Source organism: Entamoeba histolytica, genomic scaffold (genome assembly GCF_000208925.1).
Source record: "Entamoeba histolytica HM-1:IMSS scf_1104750517989 genomic scaffold, whole genome shotgun sequence".
Classification (NCBI taxonomy): Eukaryota; Evosea; order Mastigamoebida; family Endamoebidae; genus Entamoeba; species Entamoeba histolytica.
The window spans coordinates 1-21033 of record NW_001915126.1 but is presented as its reverse complement, the minus strand read 5'-3'; the positions used below and the strand labels follow the sequence as shown (position 1 = coordinate 21033).

The 21033-nt window shown below is 24.5% G+C and overlaps 11 protein-coding genes across 11 annotated transcripts, besides 2 other annotated features; 6 read left to right on the top strand and 5 right to left on the bottom strand.

Annotated features, from left to right (window-relative positions):
• The first annotated feature begins 1932 nt into the window (after positions 1 to 1932).
• Positions 1933 to 4304: a repeat region.
• A 351-nt stretch (positions 4305 to 4655) lies between these two features.
• EHI_112890 (apyrase, putative) lies at positions 4656 to 5759 on the bottom strand (the record flags this gene model as incomplete). Its single annotated transcript, XM_651065.1, has 1 exon — positions 4656 to 5759. The coding sequence occupies one exon, from the start codon at positions 5757 to 5759 to the stop codon at positions 4656 to 4658; it is 1104 nt and encodes a 367-aa protein (XP_656157.1).
• Positions 5760 to 7619: 1860 nt separating this feature from the next.
• On the top strand, positions 7620 to 8098 carry EHI_112880 (40S ribosomal protein S13, putative; the record flags this gene model as incomplete). Its single annotated transcript, XM_651029.2, has 1 exon — positions 7620 to 8098. One exon carries the CDS (start codon positions 7620 to 7622, stop codon positions 8064 to 8066), a length of 447 nt encoding a protein of 148 aa, XP_656121.1. The 3' UTR covers positions 8067 to 8098.
• Positions 8099 to 8160: 62 nt separating this feature from the next.
• On the bottom strand, positions 8161 to 9597 carry EHI_112870 (fatty acid elongase, putative; the record flags this gene model as incomplete). The annotated part of the gene is made up of 1 exon (XM_651008.1): positions 8161 to 9597. One exon carries the CDS (start codon positions 9595 to 9597, stop codon positions 8161 to 8163), a length of 1437 nt encoding a protein of 478 aa, XP_656100.1.
• Positions 9598 to 10061: 464 nt separating this feature from the next.
• On the top strand, positions 10062 to 11047 carry EHI_112860 (serine/threonine protein phosphatase PP1, putative; the record flags this gene model as incomplete). The annotated part of the gene is made up of 2 exons (XM_651009.1): positions 10062 to 10491; positions 10542 to 11047. 2 exons carry the CDS (start codon positions 10062 to 10064, stop codon positions 11045 to 11047), a joined length of 936 nt encoding a protein of 311 aa, XP_656101.1.
• Positions 11048 to 11114: 67 nt separating this feature from the next.
• On the bottom strand, positions 11115 to 12305 carry EHI_112850 (uncharacterized protein; the record flags this gene model as incomplete). The annotated part of the gene is made up of 1 exon (XM_651010.1): positions 11115 to 12305. One exon carries the CDS (start codon positions 12303 to 12305, stop codon positions 11115 to 11117), a length of 1191 nt encoding a protein of 396 aa, XP_656102.1.
• Positions 12306 to 12471: 166 nt separating this feature from the next.
• Positions 12472 to 13041, bottom strand: EHI_112840 (Rad52/22 family double-strand break repair protein, putative; the record flags this gene model as incomplete). The annotated part of the gene is made up of 1 exon (XM_651011.1): positions 12472 to 13041. One exon carries the CDS (start codon positions 13039 to 13041, stop codon positions 12472 to 12474), a length of 570 nt encoding a protein of 189 aa, XP_656103.1.
• A 264-nt stretch (positions 13042 to 13305) lies between these two features.
• On the top strand, positions 13306 to 13914 carry EHI_112830 (uncharacterized protein; the record flags this gene model as incomplete). Its single annotated transcript, XM_651012.1, has 1 exon — positions 13306 to 13914. The coding sequence occupies one exon, from the start codon at positions 13306 to 13308 to the stop codon at positions 13912 to 13914; it is 609 nt and encodes a 202-aa protein (XP_656104.1).
• Positions 13915 to 14091: 177 nt separating this feature from the next.
• EHI_112820 (uncharacterized protein) lies at positions 14092 to 14874 on the top strand (the record flags this gene model as incomplete). The annotated part of the gene is made up of 1 exon (XM_651013.1): positions 14092 to 14874. The coding sequence occupies one exon, from the start codon at positions 14092 to 14094 to the stop codon at positions 14872 to 14874; it is 783 nt and encodes a 260-aa protein (XP_656105.1).
• Positions 14875 to 14980: 106 nt separating this feature from the next.
• On the top strand, positions 14981 to 15430 carry EHI_112810 (uncharacterized protein; the record flags this gene model as incomplete). Its single annotated transcript, XM_651014.1, has 1 exon — positions 14981 to 15430. One exon carries the CDS (start codon positions 14981 to 14983, stop codon positions 15428 to 15430), a length of 450 nt encoding a protein of 149 aa, XP_656106.1.
• A 93-nt stretch (positions 15431 to 15523) lies between these two features.
• EHI_112800 (uncharacterized protein) lies at positions 15524 to 16076 on the top strand (the record flags this gene model as incomplete). The annotated part of the gene is made up of 2 exons (XM_651015.1): positions 15524 to 15682; positions 15741 to 16076. 2 exons carry the CDS (start codon positions 15524 to 15526, stop codon positions 16074 to 16076), a joined length of 495 nt encoding a protein of 164 aa, XP_656107.1.
• Positions 16077 to 16170: 94 nt separating this feature from the next.
• Positions 16171 to 16840: a repeat region.
• Positions 16841 to 17722: 882 nt separating this feature from the next.
• On the bottom strand, positions 17723 to 18337 carry EHI_112790 (acetyltransferase, putative; the record flags this gene model as incomplete). The annotated part of the gene is made up of 1 exon (XM_651016.1): positions 17723 to 18337. One exon carries the CDS (start codon positions 18335 to 18337, stop codon positions 17723 to 17725), a length of 615 nt encoding a protein of 204 aa, XP_656108.1.
• Between the last annotated feature and the right edge of the window lie 2696 nt (positions 18338 to 21033).

The following is a 21033-nucleotide window of genomic DNA, read 5'->3' as shown; positions in this document are numbered from 1 at the left end:
AATGAATAATTAAGAATGAAAATATTGATTTATTCAATATTTTGTTCAACACAAATTCAATAAAACATATATTTTGATAATACACAAATGAAATAATAAAGAAATATACAATACTCAAGAACTAATAAAAAAGAAATAAAAAGAATAAATGAATATAAAATTGATAAATAATAGAAGAAAGAAATAGAAAAACAATGAAAAACAAATAATATAAAAAGAATATAAATATATAAAAGAATAAAAAGAAAGTAGAAGAAGAATATGAAAATAATAAATCACAAAGATGTAATAAAATATGAAAAGAAGAAATAAAAAGTGTATTTTTATTGTAAAAATTAGAAATATTCAATAAAAGTGTCTAATCTAATGATGTAAAATAATTAATATTATTTTATTAATGAAAAATATTTTACTCTTTTTTATGTTTATTGTTCATATGTATAACTTCATTATAATTTTTATTATATAAATCAATCATATGTGTTATGTTATTATAACATATAATAAGTGATAAAATATAAATGAAAATGATATGAATATATAACATAGATAGAATATAAAACAAAAGAATAATAAGAATAAATGATAAATAAATATAGAAATGATAATCAATGATATAATAATAAATTCAAAGTATAAAAGATAAATTTAATATTAATATATAACAAAAGAGAATAAATATAAAATGAAAATAGATATAAATGATAATAATATAAAAGATGAATAAGATGAATAAACAAATACAACTAAATATAAAAGAATATAACGAAGAAAGTCTAAAGAATATAAAAAGAAAAACATAAAATAAGAAGAATATAATAATATATAGATAATAAGAATAACACAATGATATAAATAATATAAACAGAGAAATAAATATATAAAAATAAATATATAACAATACGATAGATAAATAACATATAAATAAAAGAATATAAATAATAAAAATAATTAAATATGATTCATCAAATCATCTATTTCATTAATATTTCATACAAAATGAATATAAATGATCATAAAATATAAACATAAATATTTACATATTCTGTATTTATCATACTTTTTATTTTTTTTATTTTTATTTAGGAGCAAAATATAATAAATGGAAAATTCTATGGATGCAAATTATTTTGCATCTTTTTTCTTTTTTGTAAATTATTTAGATGCATTTTTTCTTTGCTAATTTTCGTACCCAAATATTAACATGTTTGTTATGAATTTATTAGAAATGTTGTTTAAATTAATGTTTATGAATTATTATAATAAAATTGTTGTGTTTTATCATTTCTTATTCTTTCTTATTGTTGTATTTCATTGGTTTATTTTAATATATTCTTGGTTTTTAATTGTTCTTTTATTGAATTTTGTTGTATTCATTAAAAACATTTTTTTGTATTTGGTTCAATTATTATAATGATTTCTTCTTTCTTGTTGTTCTTATCCAATTTTCATTGCAGTGTTGATTTTATTATTTCTTCCATTTCTTTGTATTTCTTTATGTTGTATGTTTCTTCATTATTTCTTTTATTATGTTTCTTTTGTTTCTAATCATTTCTGATTATTATTTATTCTTCTGGTTTCTTATTCTTGTTATTCTTTTCTTTATTATTTATATTATCTCTCTTGACATTTCTTCCTATTTCTTCTTATTTCTTTAGATTCTTTATCCTGTTATTCAATATTATTTTTTTTCATATTTCTATTTCTATTTTGTCAACTTCTTTCATTCGATTCATGCTTTTATTTTCTTATTTGATCTTTTCATTTACTTACTTTTTCATTTCATATTGTGTATTTCTTCGTGACTCTTAATTTTTCTTCTTGTTTTGTATTTCTTCATTCTCTATTCTTTTATCTTACTTTCTTGTTATTTGTTTTCTTAATATCATTGTCACTGTTTATTCTCTTCTTTTGATTCTCATTTCTTCGTATCATCATCATGAAAGTTTGAGATGAACGAAACTACTCCTATGAAAAAGACAGTAGTGGAGATAGAAGAGGAAAGCAAAGCACTGATTGTCAAAAAACAAGAGATGATAATCAGACAAGAAATACAACAAAAGAAAGAAATAGAATTTTAATTGAAGTGATGTATTGTTTTGCAATTAATTGGTTAAATAAGAAATTATATAAGAAATTAAGATGGGAACAAATAGAAAGTATAATAAAAATGATAAACATCAATGTCAATAATGAAAAAGAATATATTAAATATATTAAAATATCACATAAAATAAAAGAAAGCATTAAACAATACATTAAATTGAAAGTAAATGATATAATAGAAAGAAGAGTAGAGTGTGATTCAATAATAAAAAACATCATATTAAAGAATAACTCTACAGAAATTGATGAAGAATATCTTAACACTCTCATCAATAAAATAAAAGAAATGAAAGTAGAAAAATGTTCAAACATTAATTACTACTGAAAAAGAAAAGAAGCTGACTGATTAATAATGGAAATTAATAATAGATGAGTATAATCAAGAAGCAGAATGCATGATCTGCAAGATGATATGAAGAGGATTTCAATGGTTATGCACATATATCTCCAAAATAAAATAATAAGAGATAAATTTGATGAAATAAAAGAAATCCTAAAGAAAATTAATAGACTAGAAGATTTGGTTAAGGGAAGGAAATGGTACAGAATCAAGTGCATCATGAAATTAAAAGAACATGATGAAGAAGGAATAAAAGTCAAAGCACTAGAAAGAATAAAGTACCTAAAATATATGATGACAATGATAAAAGAAAGAATTAAATTTAATAAAAATGAAATAATCAGAATCAATACAAATAAAATCATGTTTGATTCTAATAAGAAAATTAGAATAAGGAAGAAAGACAAAAAAAAATGAAATATACCCAAATAACGATATTACTTTAGAATATTGGAAATTGTTATATGAAACACAGGTGAGATTAAATAAAGAAAATTGGAAAATAAAACAAATCACCTCATGGAATGAAAGATATAGAAATTATGATAGTGTCATAATAACAATAAATGAATTAAATTCAAGTATAATGAAAATAAATAACTGGAAAACACCAGGAATAGACACTATATACGGGTATTATTTGAAAAGGATGTCATCATCAAGACAAATCATTCTCAATATCTTTAATGAATGGTTGAACTTCCCTGAAAACATCCCATTAGACATGGTAAGTTGAAGAACTTTATTAATCCACAAAGTGATATGAATGATGTCACTAATTATCGTCCTATCAGTTGTACAAATGTAATTATGAAAGTATTTACCTCCATATTAAAAGAAAATATTCACAGAAGACTTAACATGAATAATGAATCATTGAAAATTAGTAATAATCAATTGGGATGTAAGTTACAATCTTTAGCTGCTAAAGAAGGAATAATAAATAGTTATATGTTAAAGCAGCAGAAAGAAGAGAAATACCCAAAATATGTTGAGTCATATTATGACATTAAGAAAGCATATGACACAGTCAACCACGAATGGGTAATTGAATCATTAAAATATTTTAATTATGATGGTGTCATCATAGACATTATTGAAAGTATGATGACTAGATGGAAGATATTCATCGGCTATAAATTTAATGAATATCTAGGATGTATTAAATTAAATAGAGGAATTCTACAAGGTGATTCATTATCAAATCTACTCTTCATCATACAGATGAATGTAATTTCTCAAATCATCGAAGAGAAATTCACAAAATCAAATCACACATTATATATGGATGATTTGAGAATAATGACAGAAAATAGTGAAGAAATGGGAATGATCCACAACGAAATTAAGGAAATAATAAGTGGAATAGGGATGGAAATGAATGAGAAAAAGTCAGGAATGGTATTAAAAAACATTAAGGAAATACCAAATGGAATGCAAAACATCCCCGTAATTGAAGGTGAGGACTTGTATAAATACTTAGGAATATGGCAGTCCGATGAAATTGATGACACCTTCAATTGTAAAACTATCAAAGAAAAAATGAATCAGAAGATGGAAGAAATAAATACTAATGATAGCAGTAATAGAAGATATAATACTAGAACAAACACGGAAGTAATCCCTATCTTCAGATATTCAGCATCAGTTATAAATTGGAAAGTAACTTAGATAAAATTGATTTAGAGACAAGAAAATAAATAAGAAAGGCGAAATACATTGTTGAAACTCCAAAAACTGTCTATATGTCATTATATAAGAAATGAATGATTAATAAATATAAATGATGAATATGTTATTGAATTAGTAAGAACAGTGATGTACTATTGTACCAGAGAAAGTGAAATAGGAAAAAGCAATAACAATAAAAACAACAGATAATAAAATGACAAAACAGTTATAAAAAGGTTAATACACAAAGAGAAGTAGACTGATTAGAAGAAACAAGCATTAATGTAAATTGTACAATAAGTTATTAAAACTGTATTAATAAGAAATATTGAATATTTGGTGTAAATAACAAATTAAAACCTAAACAGCTATATTTGGAACTGAATTTGTATAACTTCATCTAAAAAAAAGAATAACTTGAAGCAATTAATTTGTTCAATTGCTAATATAAATAAAGCCTGAATATAAGATAAATTACAAAATTAGATAAAGTTTTCAAATAAAATTATTATAAAAATTTAATCTTTTAAATTTTAGATTATATATTTAAAGGAATAATTTCTAAACCTTCAAATTTTTCAGAACCTAATGGTTGTTCTTCCATAACTATCTCTCCGTTGACATTTATCATACCAATAAATGACTTAAATTTATTATCAACTTCATACGATTTGAGATAAACTAAAATATCTTCATTGAATGGAAGAACTTTGATACTTGAAAATCCATGAGTTTTGTCGTATTGTTTGTCTTCAATAAGTCTTGGGTTATTTAAATTTTCATCCAATTCAATAATATATTTACAGTTATTCAATTCTTCATCTTCTTGTTTATCATAAGCTTTATTGCTACATTTTCTTGGAGCAAAATACCATTTTTTCTTTAAATTTGAATATACAACTGCTTCATTTGTAATATATCCAGGAACTTCAATATTTAGTGCATTTAAAATATTGTTATATACACCCGACCAATCCTCATATTCAAAACTACCTTCTTTATTAACTTTTTGGATATAATACTTATTAGTCCTATCAACTCTTCCTAATGAATCATAAGTATTTGGACCATGACTTCCTACATACAATTTATCACCTACTACTGTTGCCCATTCATTTTTTGCACCTGATGTTTGATTTCCATTTCCATCAGCAATAATAATCCATGGATAGAAGTTTTTGTGGTCTAAGTCTAGCTGAGCAATAACACCTGTCTTATCATCAAAGACATAAAGGTTATTAAAATATTGGATAACTTCAGATAATTCATTACCTCTTCCATTATAATTTAATTGGGTTTGGGTTTGAAAACTCTTTTGTGTATTTTCTGTAAAACTCCATTTATTATCTATTTTACTAATCATACCAAAATGGATTTTTGAAATGAACTTATTATCTTCAACATTATATTTATCGTTATCAGTTACATAAATTAATTGGAATGCAAAAGAATTTTCATTGTATGTAGAATAACCTGACATTGACTCTGGATAAACTAAATCATTACTCTTAAGAAAAACGGATTTTAAATGGCTTAGTCTTGAATTAGACACTGTTGGGTAATCATATATAACTAAAGCTTCAAATAAGAATAAAGTAATAACACCAACAATAAAAATACTAAAAAGTAATAACTTCTTCATCCTATCTAAATAACTATTTTAAGTTCAATCCAAATAGTTTATTATGAATTTAAATATTTTGAAAATCATTAATTATAAAACATAAAAAAAAAATAAATTTTTTACGTTTTTTATAACATTTTTTAAAATTTGTTATTTTTTTATTTATAATGTAATTACTCTAAGATTATTTTTATAATACTTAATACCTGAAAAGGATGAACTGTATTAAATGCTTTGGTTGCATAAATATATTAAAAATAAGAAAAATATTAATTAAACATAAATACACATGATATTTTTAAGGATAGATTTTTACGTCAGAACTCAAAGATATTAAAAGTGAACATAAAAATAAAACCACTCAAATTATAAGGACAAATCGTGATAAAATTCAAATAAAAATAACAAGAACATTTTAGAATCTTAGATATTCCACATGTTTCTCTATAAATAGGTGGAAACTACTTTTTTCCAGACAATCATGTCTAGTAATAAATACGCTATTGCTAAACACACAAAAATTGCTGATAGAATTTATGTTGACCATGTTGTTAAAAAGGATGAAATAGATAAAATTCTTGATGACATGTTTGATTTTGATGAAGTTGATTTTGATATTAACTCATCTAGTTCTTCTGAGGCTATTGAAGAAAAACAGCCGCTTTCATGTTCTTTTACGCAGTTGTCTTTATAGATTCAGATTTTTATGTAATTCACATCAACAATGATTTTTGGAAGATTTTCATTTTGTCTTTTTTTTTAAAATAGAATTACTACTTTTTAATTTATTTTGTGACAATTCTCAAAACTAACATCCTATTATTCTGTTTTTTTAAATAGAAAATTGGAACATTTTATAGATAATACGTTATAACGATATTATTCACTAGTTTAAAATCCTATTTATAAAACAAAACCATAAAATTATAAACATTACTTTTTTATGTAATGTCATTTTAGTTACAAATTTAACTCTTCACATTATTGGTATTGTTGTGTCTTATTTTTAGAACTGAATTCTTAATAATTTATTACTAAATAAATTCTAAAACCTTCCTTTTAGATACACAAAATTTATTTTTTGTTGTAAAGAAATATTGAAAATATCTTAACATATTATCTTTCAAAAAAATGAAACTATTTCCGCTAACTATGAATGTAGTTTATTTTTCTTTTACTAATTTCTTTAGATTCAATAACATTATCTTTAAAATAAAAAAAAGTTGTAACTAAACAATAATCAACAAATTTTATTTGTAGCACAAATTTGTATTTACCAATCTAAAAAAATATTAATGTATCACTTTTATCTATTTTTACACTTCTAAACTAATACAAACAATTTTTTGTTATAAATCTTTTGTAAAGTTTACATCATCTTTTTTTTGAAGCACTTGATAATTCAGCAATTAGAATTGATTATTTAACATTTAGACATAAAAAACAAAATTATGACTAAAATAGTTTATATATATGAAATATAAGTATATTATACAAATTATATGAATAAGTAAGATATACAAGAAAATATTTGAATTAAATTGTACATTAACTGTACAAACGAAAATTTTTTTTCAAGAAAAACGCTTAACATTAATTTTTCATAAAAATAATTTTATGGATAAATAACATTTTATAAAAAAATATTTTTTATAAAATGTTATTTTAAAAAATAGAAGAAAAAGAAAAATAATATTATGAATAATAAAAAAGAATAATAAAAAAAGAAAACCCTTGAAAAAAAGAAAAAAGAGGGTAATAAGATCAAGAGAAACTGCATATTTCCAAAGCCAAGTCACAGCCATGGGAAGGTTTGTAGTTTTAATAATTAATAATAAAAAATGATAAAAGAAAAATAAAGAAAACTAAAAGAATAGAATGTACAATCCAGGTAGAGGTATTAGCAGAAGATGCATTCCATACAGAAGAAGTGCACCATCATGGTTAAAAACAAGTACACTTGAAGTAATTGATGAAATGTGCAAACTTGCTAAAAAAGGAATTGCCCCATCACAAATTGGAGCAATTATGAGAGATACTCATGGAGTTGGATTAGTTAAGAGTGTAACAGGATCAAAAGTACTTAGAATTCTTAAACTTGCAGGACTTGCACCAAAAATTCCAGAAGATCTTTATTTCTTAATGAAGAGAGCTGTTTCAGTTAGAAAACATCTTGAAAAGAATAAGAAAGATAAAGATGCTAAGTATCATTTGATTCTTATTGAATCTAAGATTCACCGATTAACAAGATACTATAAATCAGCTAAAGTACTTGAAGCATCATTCAAATATGATGCTAATACAGCTTCTGCTATCGTTTCTTAATTTCGTTAAAGTGAAGATTTGGTTTATTTAGTAATTTTTAAATTTGTTTTTTTTTGTTAATAAAAAAAAATAATAAAAAATTAAAGAAAAAGAATTAATTTAATTTTCTCCAAACACAGGAATTAGCTTTAACTCCTGAACCAAATGCTAATTGAAGTACTCTGTCATTCTTTTGTAATAGTTCGCATCTTTCAAGAAACATAAATTCATACCAGATTGATGCTGATGATGTATTACCAAAACGACATAATCCTGCACGAGATGGCATACAATCTTCATCAGTCAAATTAAACTTCTTTTGAACTGCATCAATAACCCCTCTTCCACCAGCATGAATACAAAACCCTTGAAAAGCTTTTCTTACATCTAAATTACATGTAACTTCTTCATTTTCTTTAGCAAAGAATTTTTTTACTGAATATGCTATCTTAGAAAAAAGTGGAAGATATTTAGGAAATAGTATCTTTACATTTTCATCAATAACATCTGATATATAATTAATTAATGTTCTTCCTATAGAGACTCCATCTGAACCAGTCTCATCTTCATCATGAAAAATAACTTTATAAGCATTATCATCAATGGCATTGTGAATTCTAACTGTTTCTTCCATTTCATACTTACATTTTTTAATTAATGATTTCTTATTAGTTAAAAGAATAGCAGCTCCACCAGATCTAAATAAAGTGAAAAACATTAATTTAGATTTATCTGAACCAACATAGGTAGGTGCAGTAATATTTTCTGTAGAAAATACTAAAACAGTACTATTAGGATGACTGTATAAGAAGTCTTTAGCTAAATCGCATGATATAACACCTGCAGAACATCCCATTCCTCCAAGATGCCAATTTTTACAAGTTTGTTTCATTTTGTATTTATTCATTAACATAGCACCTATTGATGGAGTTGGGTTGAATATAGAACAGTTAGTAATAACACAGTCTACATCTTTAGTAGGATCAATCTTAGTTTGTTCAAATAATTTATCACAACAAGCTTTCATTACAGTTTCTACTTCTTCACGAGCAAGTGCCATTGACTTTGGGACATAATTTTCTCCATGGTACATCTTTGGAAGATGTGTATGTTGACCTAATCCTGTTACTTTAGCTACTCTAATTACAAAGTCTGAACATTCTTTATCTAAAACATTTGCTATAGGACCAAGACATTCTTCTGCAGTACATTCATATTCAGGACCAAGTTCTGCAACTGTAAAATCAAGTAAATATACATGCTTATCAGAAACAAAATAATACATTGTAAAAGCAACCCCAATAATACATGAAATAACAGTAACAACTAATGCAATAATATTTTGTTCATCAAATAGTGGAGCATTTTTGAATAAAGAAGCAACGAAAGAAGCATATAAAGCAACACAAGTGAAAAATAATAACTTAGGAGTTTGTTCTAAGAAGATAACCAGAGGAGATGGATGAATAATATTTTTCTTTAGTTTAGGTAAAATTTCATTTTGTTCTCCTTGTTGAGAAGGGTACCAATAATTTGCTTGTTCAACAGACATCAAAGGTATATTCAAATCTACTAGTTCTTCTTTCTTTTTATATCACAACAGACAATCAGGTTTTTTGTCTGTCTAGTTTAGCAGAATAGTTATGTAAAACAATGAAAATTAGTTATTCCTGTTATAAAATTAAGAAAAAGAATTTGACTATTCATTCATCTATATGACTATTTTTAAGACAATTCGAATTGAAATTATCATTTTTCACTTCTTTTTTATTGATTATCAACTAGGGTTCAATATTTGTTTCAAAGAAATTGATTCAATATTAATTACAATAAAATTCTCTATTACTTCTTATTGGTAGTTCATTCATTATAACTACTGAATTGAAACTTCATTTTTATTTTTATGTTTTTCCTACTGAATAAATGAGCTAAAAAAATCAAAACATTTTTTGTTTTATATAACGTATAATAAATAACAAAAGAAAGATATGAACAATTAATTCTTTTAATTTATTGATGGAAGAACAAAACCAAATAATACCAATGAAATACTTTCAATACCTTCAAGAAAAATTATTAAAATTTAATCCTCAAACAAATGAAAATTGTCTTTGTGCAGGAGAAATAACAGATATTATATCAACAGTAATTCCTATACTTGAAAATGAACCAACACTATTAGAATTATCACCTCCAATCAATATTATTGGAGATATTCATGGATGTTTTAATGAAATGGTTGAGTTATTAAAGAAAACAGTAATTCCAAATGCTTCATTTTTATTTCTTGGAGATTATATTGATAGAGGGAAATTTGGTATAGAAGTTATGTGTTTATTATACTTATTTAAAATACAATTTCCTAACCAATTTTTTCTTTTAAGGGGGAATCATGAATCGTTTTCAGTTTCTAGTAGAATGGGAGTAGCATCATTTCATCAACAATGTTTGTTTTATCATGTTATTTTGGTAATAATAGTATTGACAAAATAATAGGTGTTCATCGATATTCTGAAATTATTTCATTTCATTTTTTTAATAGTTTTAACTACCTTCCTATTGCATGTTTAGTAGATCACTCAATGTTATGTCTTCATGCAGGTATTTCTCCTGACCTTAAAAATATTGGTCAATTAAAAAAAATACATCGTCCAATAGAAATACCTGAACGAGGATTGTTATTTGATATTTTATGGTCTGATCCTTTTATTCCTCAAACAAGCACCACTGATAATAAAACAGATATTGACTATAATGGGTTTATTCCAAATACAAATCGTCAATGTTCATATTTTTTTGGACAAAAAGCACTTGATACATTTCTTCAACAAAACCAATTAAAATATTTATGTAGAGGACATCAAGTTGCAGATGGATTTCAATTATCAATGAATAATAAATGTATTACTGTTTTTAGTTGTCCTGGATATGGAACAAATAATAGAGCTGGAATGCTTGTTATAAATAAAGGATTTAAGTGTCAATTTGTATATTCCAAATAAAAAGAAATTTATTATAAAAGGTGGGAATTAAATTTATTATCACAAAACAAAATATTTAAAAAAGCACTCAATGAACCTCTAATATTAATTTAATACCTCCAAGAATTATTAATAAAACAACAACGTAAATGGGAAGGAATTTAATCATTACTGATTTTCTATCTATGGATTGTATTGGTTTTATTGTTTGTGATAACGTTCCATTAACAAAACACTTACCATCACTTTGAATATCATCAATAGACCCTTCAACAGAAACGTTATTTACTCCAAATAATGTTAATTGTTGAACAGTTTTTAAGTGAATATTTTGCAATGGAGAATCAATGACCTTCATAAGAAGAACGTTTTCTGCTTTAATTTCTTTAAGGTTATCACAACAAACTATATCAACAATATTCATTGATTCTGCTGCCTTTAAGTCAATTGTTGTAATATTTTTTGAGTATTGAATATATAATTTCTTTAATTTGTTCTTAGCAACATATTCAGGAAATCCAAATGGTTGTTCAACTTCAAGTTCTTCACAACTATCAACTGGAACGTATGAACGAATAATAGAAATGTTTTTTGCATGTAAGTCAATTGTTTTTAATTTACCAGTTATAAGAATAGAATTAAAAATGAATGATTTCATCTTTAATATTTTGTCATGTTCTCCACTTGCTTTTAATTTAAGATTCATTGGGAAATACAATTTCCATAATTGTGCTGAATAAAAATCAAATACAGATGCTTCAAATGATAAATATGTTCGTGTAACACCAGATGGTGTTGTAATTCGTTCTGGTAAAACAAAAGCCTTTTTTTGAATAAGAGATTCATTAATTTTGGAATTAAATCCACCTATTTTTATTTGAGGATTAATTACATACTTTTCCACTATTACTTCATCCAATCCATGAACTTCTAATATTATAGGAGTATTCTCAGGAATAAATTGAAGTAATTTATCAAAAAATACTAATAAAGGAGTATGTAATTCAATAATAAGTTTTTCTAATTTTAAATCTTTAATTCCAATAGCTAATGTAGTAAATGCTCTTACATACCACCCACTTCCAAATTTTATTCTAACTACTTTTGTTGTTGGAGGAACTTCAAGATTTTCATCCTCAAAAACTTCTTTGTTATAATAATTCTCTTCTTTATGTAATTCAATCTTTTCTTTATATTTCTTAGAAACTAATGCCAGTGATTGTATATCATCACAATACCGAATAAGATTAGCTACTTCTTCTCCAATAAAAGGTGTCATAATTATTATATTTTAGTTCTTTCAATTTGGGTTGAAGTACAACATGACGTGGCAAGTAGAAAAGGATTAATTAAGATAGCTCATTCTTCAATTATTTTTAAAAAATGTTATACAAAACATTTTAATTATTTTTATTTTTGAGAGCCTATAAATAAAACTATTTAAGTCATTTCTTACGTCTAACTATTACTAGTGGAGTGGGTTGTGTACGCTTAGGCTTTGTCTCATTCTCTTTCTTTGATAATAATGAAATACTTTTGGTGTTTTCTTTGTTTGAAATATTTCTTTTTCTTTCAAGGTTATTTCCTAAATTATTTCCAAACAATCTAAATGCTCGTTTGATTCCATCGCCAATAGCCATTTTCTTAGACATCTGGCAGGCAACACCACGGTCCTTGTCATATGATGTTGCAACACCAATATCCTCATGTGAAGTTCCATCTTTCAATTCTATTTTTACCTGAGCAGAAGAAGTAACTTCAAACTGACCATTTTCATATTCTATTGAATCTATAGAGAATGAAGTAATATAATTTGACCAACCATCATCACCAAATATATTATTTGCCATTTCTACAATTGTCCACCATGGAACATAACTAATAATTCTATTGTTTTCATTATCTTCCATCGTTTTAATGACATCTACAGGTGTATTCTTCTCTAACTGTCTTTGAATATCGGTATGATTATCAAACAACTCAAAACCAAAATGTGGTTTTATTTCATGAGACATATTTGTGTTATTTTTTGAGATTGTGTCTTTTCCTCAATAAAAGTTCAAAAATAACAGTTTTTTGTTATTTATGAATATATTGTGTTTTATATAAAAATAACAGATAAATGTATTAAATGTTTAAAGTTTTTAGAACTTAATGACGTGGATTTAAAAAAAGATAAATAGTAAAAATAATTATAAATAAATTATTTCAGAATAAAACCGAGATTAAAGAAAGAAATATAAAGGGAAACCCTGTATAAAATACTCAACAAATCAACCATGGCTATGATGAACACAATTATTACTGCTCAAGGAGAAGAATTTCCTCTCCAAGGAATGACTTTAGTTCTTAGACATCTTGCTCTTGAAGGTGATCAAAAGACTTCTGTTTATTTAATTACTAAGGATGAAGATGATAAAGAAGTTAAAGTTCTTCTTGCTACTCTTTCATCAGCTGTTCCACAACATTCATGTGAAATTCCAATCACTGGAGAAACTGTCAAATTAATTTGTGAAGGAAAAGCTAAAGTTCATGCTATTTTAACTCCAGAATTAGAAGAAGATTTTGATGATTTTGATATGGATGATATGTCTGAAGATGAAGATGACAATGGAGAATTTGCTGAAGAAGGTGACGAAGAAGAAGATGATGAAGATGAAAAACCAGTCGAAGCACCAAAGAAAGTAGAACCAAAGAAGGAAGAAAAGAAACCACAACAACCAAAGAAGGAAGAAAAGAAACCACAACAACCACCAAAGAAAGAGACTAAACCACAACAACATCAACAACCAAAAAAAGAAGAAAAGAAACCACAACAACCACCAAAGAAAGAGTTCAATAAGAAAGAAGGAAAGAAAATGAATAAGAAGAATAATAAAAAGCATTAAAATTGATTGATTTTTCTATTTAATTATTATTTTATTTTGTTAGAAAAAGAATGAAGCATTAATAAAAAGATTTTGATACAAAATGTATTTACTACTTTTAGTTATTCGTTTTCACTTCAAAAGAAAGAAAAAAGAAAAAACAAAGAGAACTTAGAAATTATTTAATATTCGTGTATTATGCAACAACTTGAACAACTAGAAAAACAACTTGAATTATTTGGGCAAAAGGTGAATGAAATGGGAGAGTCATTAAAGTCACTTTCTATCGTCCAAAATGGTACTGAAGAATTAATTAAAAAAACAAGGGCATTACGTGAAACATCACAAAAACATCATCAAGAATTATTAGAAGCATTAAATAGCCATCAACAAACTATTGAAAGACAAATTAGTGAAATTCGAATTGCAATGGGATGTGGTATTGCTGGTGAAAGAAGAAATCCATTGAGTGATGAGGACATTCAACGAATAGAAATTTTAACAGGAAAAACAGCTGGGGAAGTAATATATCAAGCTTCAGTTGATGGATTTAATAACAATAATTTCAATGAGAATGTTGGTGGAAAAGAATCAATTGTATTAGTTATATTTGATAGTGAAGGAAATGTGTTTGGTTCATATAATTCAAAACAAATTCCTGAAATAAAAAAAGAAGAAATAGAAACTATTCCAGCAAAAGGGTTGTATAATGACATTGACCACTTCTTATTTGTATTAAGAAAGAAAGGAGTTTCAGATGTAAGAAAATTTACAAGAAAAGCTGACGGATATTCATTATGGGTATTTGGTAGTATTGATAATCTTCTTTCAGTTAATGGCGCATTTGTTTTAGTAAATGAATGTAATAGGTCATTTGATTCATCTATTTCAGGAAATTTCCGAAGAGAATATGATGAAGACATGTTCATTGATAAAAAGAAATTTATGGTAAGAGATATTGTTGCTATTTCTTTTAATTAAACCTCCTTTCCTTCAAGTTTATTTGATAGTTGTTTTTATTATTTATTTATTATTCATTTTATCAATAATTTAATTAAAGAACTTTTCTAAAGAAATTTTACTTTTCATGTGGTGTTATATCAAATCATTATTCGGATTTCATCAACAACAACAAGACAACTGTCTTCTCTCTTCAATGTATGGACAGTCATATATTACAGTCCCTTCTGAACTTGCAACAACATTAACATTTTCACAATTAACCCTCCAACCTTCTCAACAAAAAATTAAAAAGGAAAAAATTACTTTGGACAAGGTGTATAACGAAGCTAAACCACAAAACCCAACGATTTCTCAACAAATAAGACGAGTTGGAAAAATATTTGCTGTGTTATCTGAAGACAGAAAAAAAGATATTTTAGATTTAATTAGTCCATCCTCTACAGTGATTATAAGCAACCCTAGACTTAGAATGAAAATGATTGAGAAAAGAATTAACCAAATGAATAAACGCATCAAACAACTTGAAGAAATACAAAAAGGAAAAGATGTTGAAACACAAAAAATAAAACTATAATTTATAATAAATAAAGTTATATTTTATTATTTTTTTATTTAAGAAAAATATGAAAGTAATAAAAAATAAACTAAAAATTAAATAAACAAGGGTATGAGTTCATTTAATACTTGTAGAATTCTTCCAAGCGTAGCAACTAAATTAATTGATATCTGCAATCGTTTGAAAGGAGAAAGTGTTGTTGGGTTATTGAGTGGACATCGTTCATTTGGAGAAATTTTTGATGTTATGGATATTATTCCAATTTCTACAGTTTGTTTTCTTTAAAATTCATTTATATTGTTATAACTTAACTTCTAACGATATTAAGAACCCTAATTGTCAAATCGACCCAGAAGAAATTATGAAAACCATCTCTTCTCATATTAAAGTATTTGACGAAGAGATGATTATCGGCTATTTCCAAGTAAGTTCAAATCTCCCCACTCCACAAATTACCAATTTACATAAGTTCTTCAATGAAGCACAAAAAATTCCATTGTTCATTGCTGCAGGATGTGATTCCACTTTTAAAATTGTAGCATATACTAGTACACTCCCAAGCGAAGATAAACCTGTTGAGTTTTCAACTACTGGTATTACATATCCTATTGACGTTCTTGATCGTATTGTTCTTGCTACTCCAGTTGAAATTATTAAGAATTGATTTTCAGTGTATTGAACTAAAATAATATGATTTTTAAATATAAAAAACAATTAAATTAACAATTAAATTTAGAAAAAAGAAGATAAATAATATACAATTAATTAAGTATAAATAGAAAAAGTTTCTTTTGTTCCTACCTTAAGGGAGACTAATCCAATCCCTTCTTCTAGCATTTCTACGGAGTATGTTTGATTGTGATTGAAGCAGTATTCAATGACATTAGTCATATTTTTAATGATAATGTTTTTAGTTTCTTTAACAATGTCAATTTCAATTTTTAATTCTTTAATTAATCTAATACTTTCTTTATTTATTATTCAATTTATTGAGATTATTTAATTTATTTAGACATCTTTTAATTTCTATTTTCCTTATTCTATTCTTTAATTCATTGTACTTATTTCTTTTCTTCATTTACACTACATTAATATTGTCATCAGCAACATTAGTCATATCAAATAATAGACTAGTTTTATTCTTTTTATCTATTACATATATGTCTGGTATTTTGTGATATTGTCCATCACTTTTAGGCATTATTTGTTTGTTCATATCATTGTGATGTCTTTATATTGGAACGTTGTTTCATATGAAGTGTTTTTTATATTTGTTATTTCATGTATATTTTCTTATTAATCCCTCCCATATTATAATGCCATTATTGTCATGTTTCTTCATTTGTGATTTATTATGACAAATACAAGATAGTAGAATATGTTCTACTGTAGTTATCTTGTCTTTACAAAGTGTTGAGTATTTCAATCGAAAAGAAATAACAACAAAATAATCCAAATAAAATTGATTTAAGAATAATGAAATATTTTAAATTTCACATGAGAATGAGCTTAATTCAAATGTACATAATATAGAAGTATATAACTATAATAATGAAATAGTTTATTTGATGAAATATTAAGTAATAAGTAATAATGAAATAAAAAGTAACAATAATAATATAAATAAGTGATAATAAAGAAATAAATATAAATAAAGAATATAACAAATGGGTGTATAAGAAATAATATGATATTTAAATAAAATTTGAAATGACTTGTATAATGTTGAAACATTCATAGTTTTCATTCAATTATTTCATTAAATAAATGTAATTTGAATAATTTAATTACTTCATAATTCCAATATTATATTTTATGAATAATTTAATAATGTTCAATATTCTATTGATTGATTGTTTTATTGAAAATATGTAGAAATACAAATAAATTGATAATAGATTATTCATGAAATACATAATGATAATCAACACAAATGATAATAATATATTTGATGAAGTATTTTAAGTATGTTTAATATGAAAGAAAAAGGTTTAATGTTTAAACATTGATGAAATGTTTTAATAAACATTAATATAAATTACATTATCATTAGAAATAACTAATGAAGTGAATTAAATAATCTATGTATTAAATTGATAAAATAAATTGTTATGATTAATTCTTTCTCTATTTAATTTATTATGACTCAACTTTTCTACTTCTAATTTTCATTACCAAACTTTATCTTAGAGATAATTCTTTGTATTTGTATGAATTGAATTTATAATAAATTATCAAACAAGTTGTTTCTTAATATTTGTCATTAAAATAAAGTTAATTACCATTTATAATCATTTCATATATTCTGTCTTAGTCTAATGGAACATCCCTATTCTCTATTGTCCATCCTGGATGTTCTGAAACTCTTCTCCTAACTTTAGCAGGATTTCCAACAGCAATCATATTATCTGGAACATCATGCGTGACTATACTTCCTGACCCAACAACCGCATTTTCTCCAATTGTTACACCTGGTAAGATGATTGCACCACATCCTATCCATGCTCCATCCTTGATGGTAATTGGTTTTCCATATGCTGTTCCACCACATGCGTTTCTGATATTTGGATCAGTTGAGTGTGTACCACCTATAAGACTAACATTAGGTCCTATCATCACATTATTTCCTATTTTCACTGGTCCACCTTCAAGAATATAACAATTAATGTTAATTACTGTGTTGTCTCCAATATCAATGAAATTCCCTCGTGTGCAATTGAATGGAGCAAAGACATTGCTATTTTCTCCTAAATGACCAACTATCCTTTGAAGGATTTCTCTTCTCTTAATAAAATCTCGTTCATGGTTGAAATCAAATAACTTATTTCCTAATGCAATTGATGCAGCAACTCCATCAGGTGTTGCTGGTATCATAATTTTACCTTCTAACATGTACTTTGTTTCTTGTTCAGCAGTGGTGTTCATCTAGTGTTTTATTGATTTATTATTTGTAGTATTGATTCTCATGAAACAATATATTCAAAACTATAACAAAATTTTGTTTAGTTGGAACTTCAACACCACCGAAATTTATGACAATTTGATTTGAATTTTCCTTATTTTTGATGCGTCATAAAGGATACTAAGTCAATGGCAAAAGCAAGAATAAACGAGAATGGTTTTCACTTTACATTAAACACCAGACATACAAAACATAAACATGGATGTCAAGAAATGTGGAAGTTTGAAAAGTTGATGAGATTTTGATAATGAAAGGAGAATGACATAATGAATAAGCAAAATGTAAATGTGAATAAGAAAAATAAGAAAAGAATAAGAAAAGTAAAGAAAAGTAAAGGGGAATGTTAAAAGAGAGGAGGAAATTGATATGACCAAATTATGGAGTATTGATAAACTAAAGAAGATATTCAATCAGGATATCTTGAAACATAAAAGAAAATACAATTAGAATATTTTGATCTTTATATTATTCACATTCCAATGATTTGAGATAAGAAAATAGGAGAAATTAGTGATGAAATAGTTACAAAAGAGAGATGAAGAGAGAAATGGAGAAAATAATTGACGAAAGAATAGGTAGAAGTATTTGAGTATTTAATTTCAAGAATAAAAAATTAGAAGAGTTATGAGCCATTTCTAACCAACCATGAATCAAAATGAAATTCATAAATATTAACAACAATGAAAGTTACAAAAAGTTGTAAAGAGCAGAATAATCACATCACAAGATATTCAACATTTAGAAAAGCATGAAATAGTTTGACAGTACTATTTGAGAATGAAGATGGTAAAGTTAATTGAAAACAATACGAATTTTGAATAAAATCAATATTTCAATTATAGAAAGAGATGTTGCTAAAAGAAATAAAATGAAGAATATACAAGTGTGTAACAAAACAAAATATTTAATAGAAGAATGAAAAGAATTTTTTTGATGAAGAATAAACAAAACAATAAAGTTAAAAGCGAAAATAATAGAATTGAATAAATTTAAAGAAAAACACGGGGGAATAAGAAAGAAGAAAAGATAAAAAGAGAAAGAAAAGAGAATTATATGAATATACGTAGAACAACTATTCATAGGAATAAAATGAAAAGAAAGATAAAAGATATTAACCAAAGAATTTTAAAGATAAAAATACTATTTGTTTTTTCATAATAATAATGTGATACATGATAAGAAACGAAAGAATATAAGATGTTAAAATGAAAATAAAATACAATGAAATCGAGAAATGAATGAAATAATGAATAAATAGAATAGAAGAAATACATTTAATAAGAACAAGAAATAGAAACAATAATTCAAAAAGTCCAAATATTTGAATAAGTAATGATAAACGGCAACGAAAAAAAAGCAAATAATTGAAAAAGAAGAGAATGAATGATATAAAAGAATAAAAAGAAAGTAAGAAGTAGAATATGATGAAGAAAGAATAAAAGTAGAAAGGAGAGAATATAAAAAGAAAGAAGATAAAGTGTAATAAAACAAAAGAGAATATAAAAGAAGAAAAGAAAGAAAAAAATAAAGGATGCAAATTTTATTGAAACAAATAAAAAAGTACAATAAAAAAAGCGCAAAATTTAATGATGCAAAATATTTAGCAACGGGTACGAAAATTAGCAAAGAAAAAATGCATCTAAATAATTTACAAAAAAGAAAAAAGATGCAAAAAAATTTGCATCCATAGAATATTCCATTTATTATATTTTGCTCCTAAAATAAATAAAAAGTATGATAAATACAGAATATGTAAATATTTATGTTTATATTTTATTATCAATTGTATTCATTTTGTATGAAATATTAATGAAATAGATGATTTGATTATTCATATTTGATTATTCATATTTGATTATTCATATTTATTTATATTCTTTTATTTATATGTTATTTATCTATCGTATTTTTATATATTTATTGTTATATGTATTTCTCTGTTAATATTATTTATATCATGGTGTTATTCTTATTATCTATATATTATTATATTATTCTTATTTTATTATTTTTATGTTTATATTCTTTAGACTTTCTTCTTTATATTCTTTTCTATTTAGATATATTTTTATATTATTATCATTTTTATATTATTATCATTTATATCTATTTTCATTTTATATTTATTCTCTTTTGTTTTATATTAATATTAAATTTATCTTTTATACTTTGATTTTATTATTATATCATTGATTATTATTTCTCGTTTTATTTATCATTTATTCTTATTATTCTTTTGTTTTTTTCTATATTCTATATCATATATTCATATCATTTTCATTTATATTTTATCACTTATTATATGTTATAATAACATAACACATATGATTGAATATATAATAAATATCATAATGAAGTTATACATATAAATAATAAACATAAAAAAGAGTAAAATATTTTTCATTAATAAAATAATATTAATTATTTTACATCATTAAATTAGACACTTATTATTGAATATTTCTAATTTTTACATTAAAAATACACCATTTTCATTCTTTTCTTCTTTTATCATCTCTTTGTGATTTATTATTTTTATATTCTTTCTTCTACTTTATTTTTATTCTTTTATATATTTATATTCTTTTTATATTATTTGGTTTTCGTTGTTTTTCTATTTCTTTCTTCTATTATTTATCGATATTATATTCATTTATTC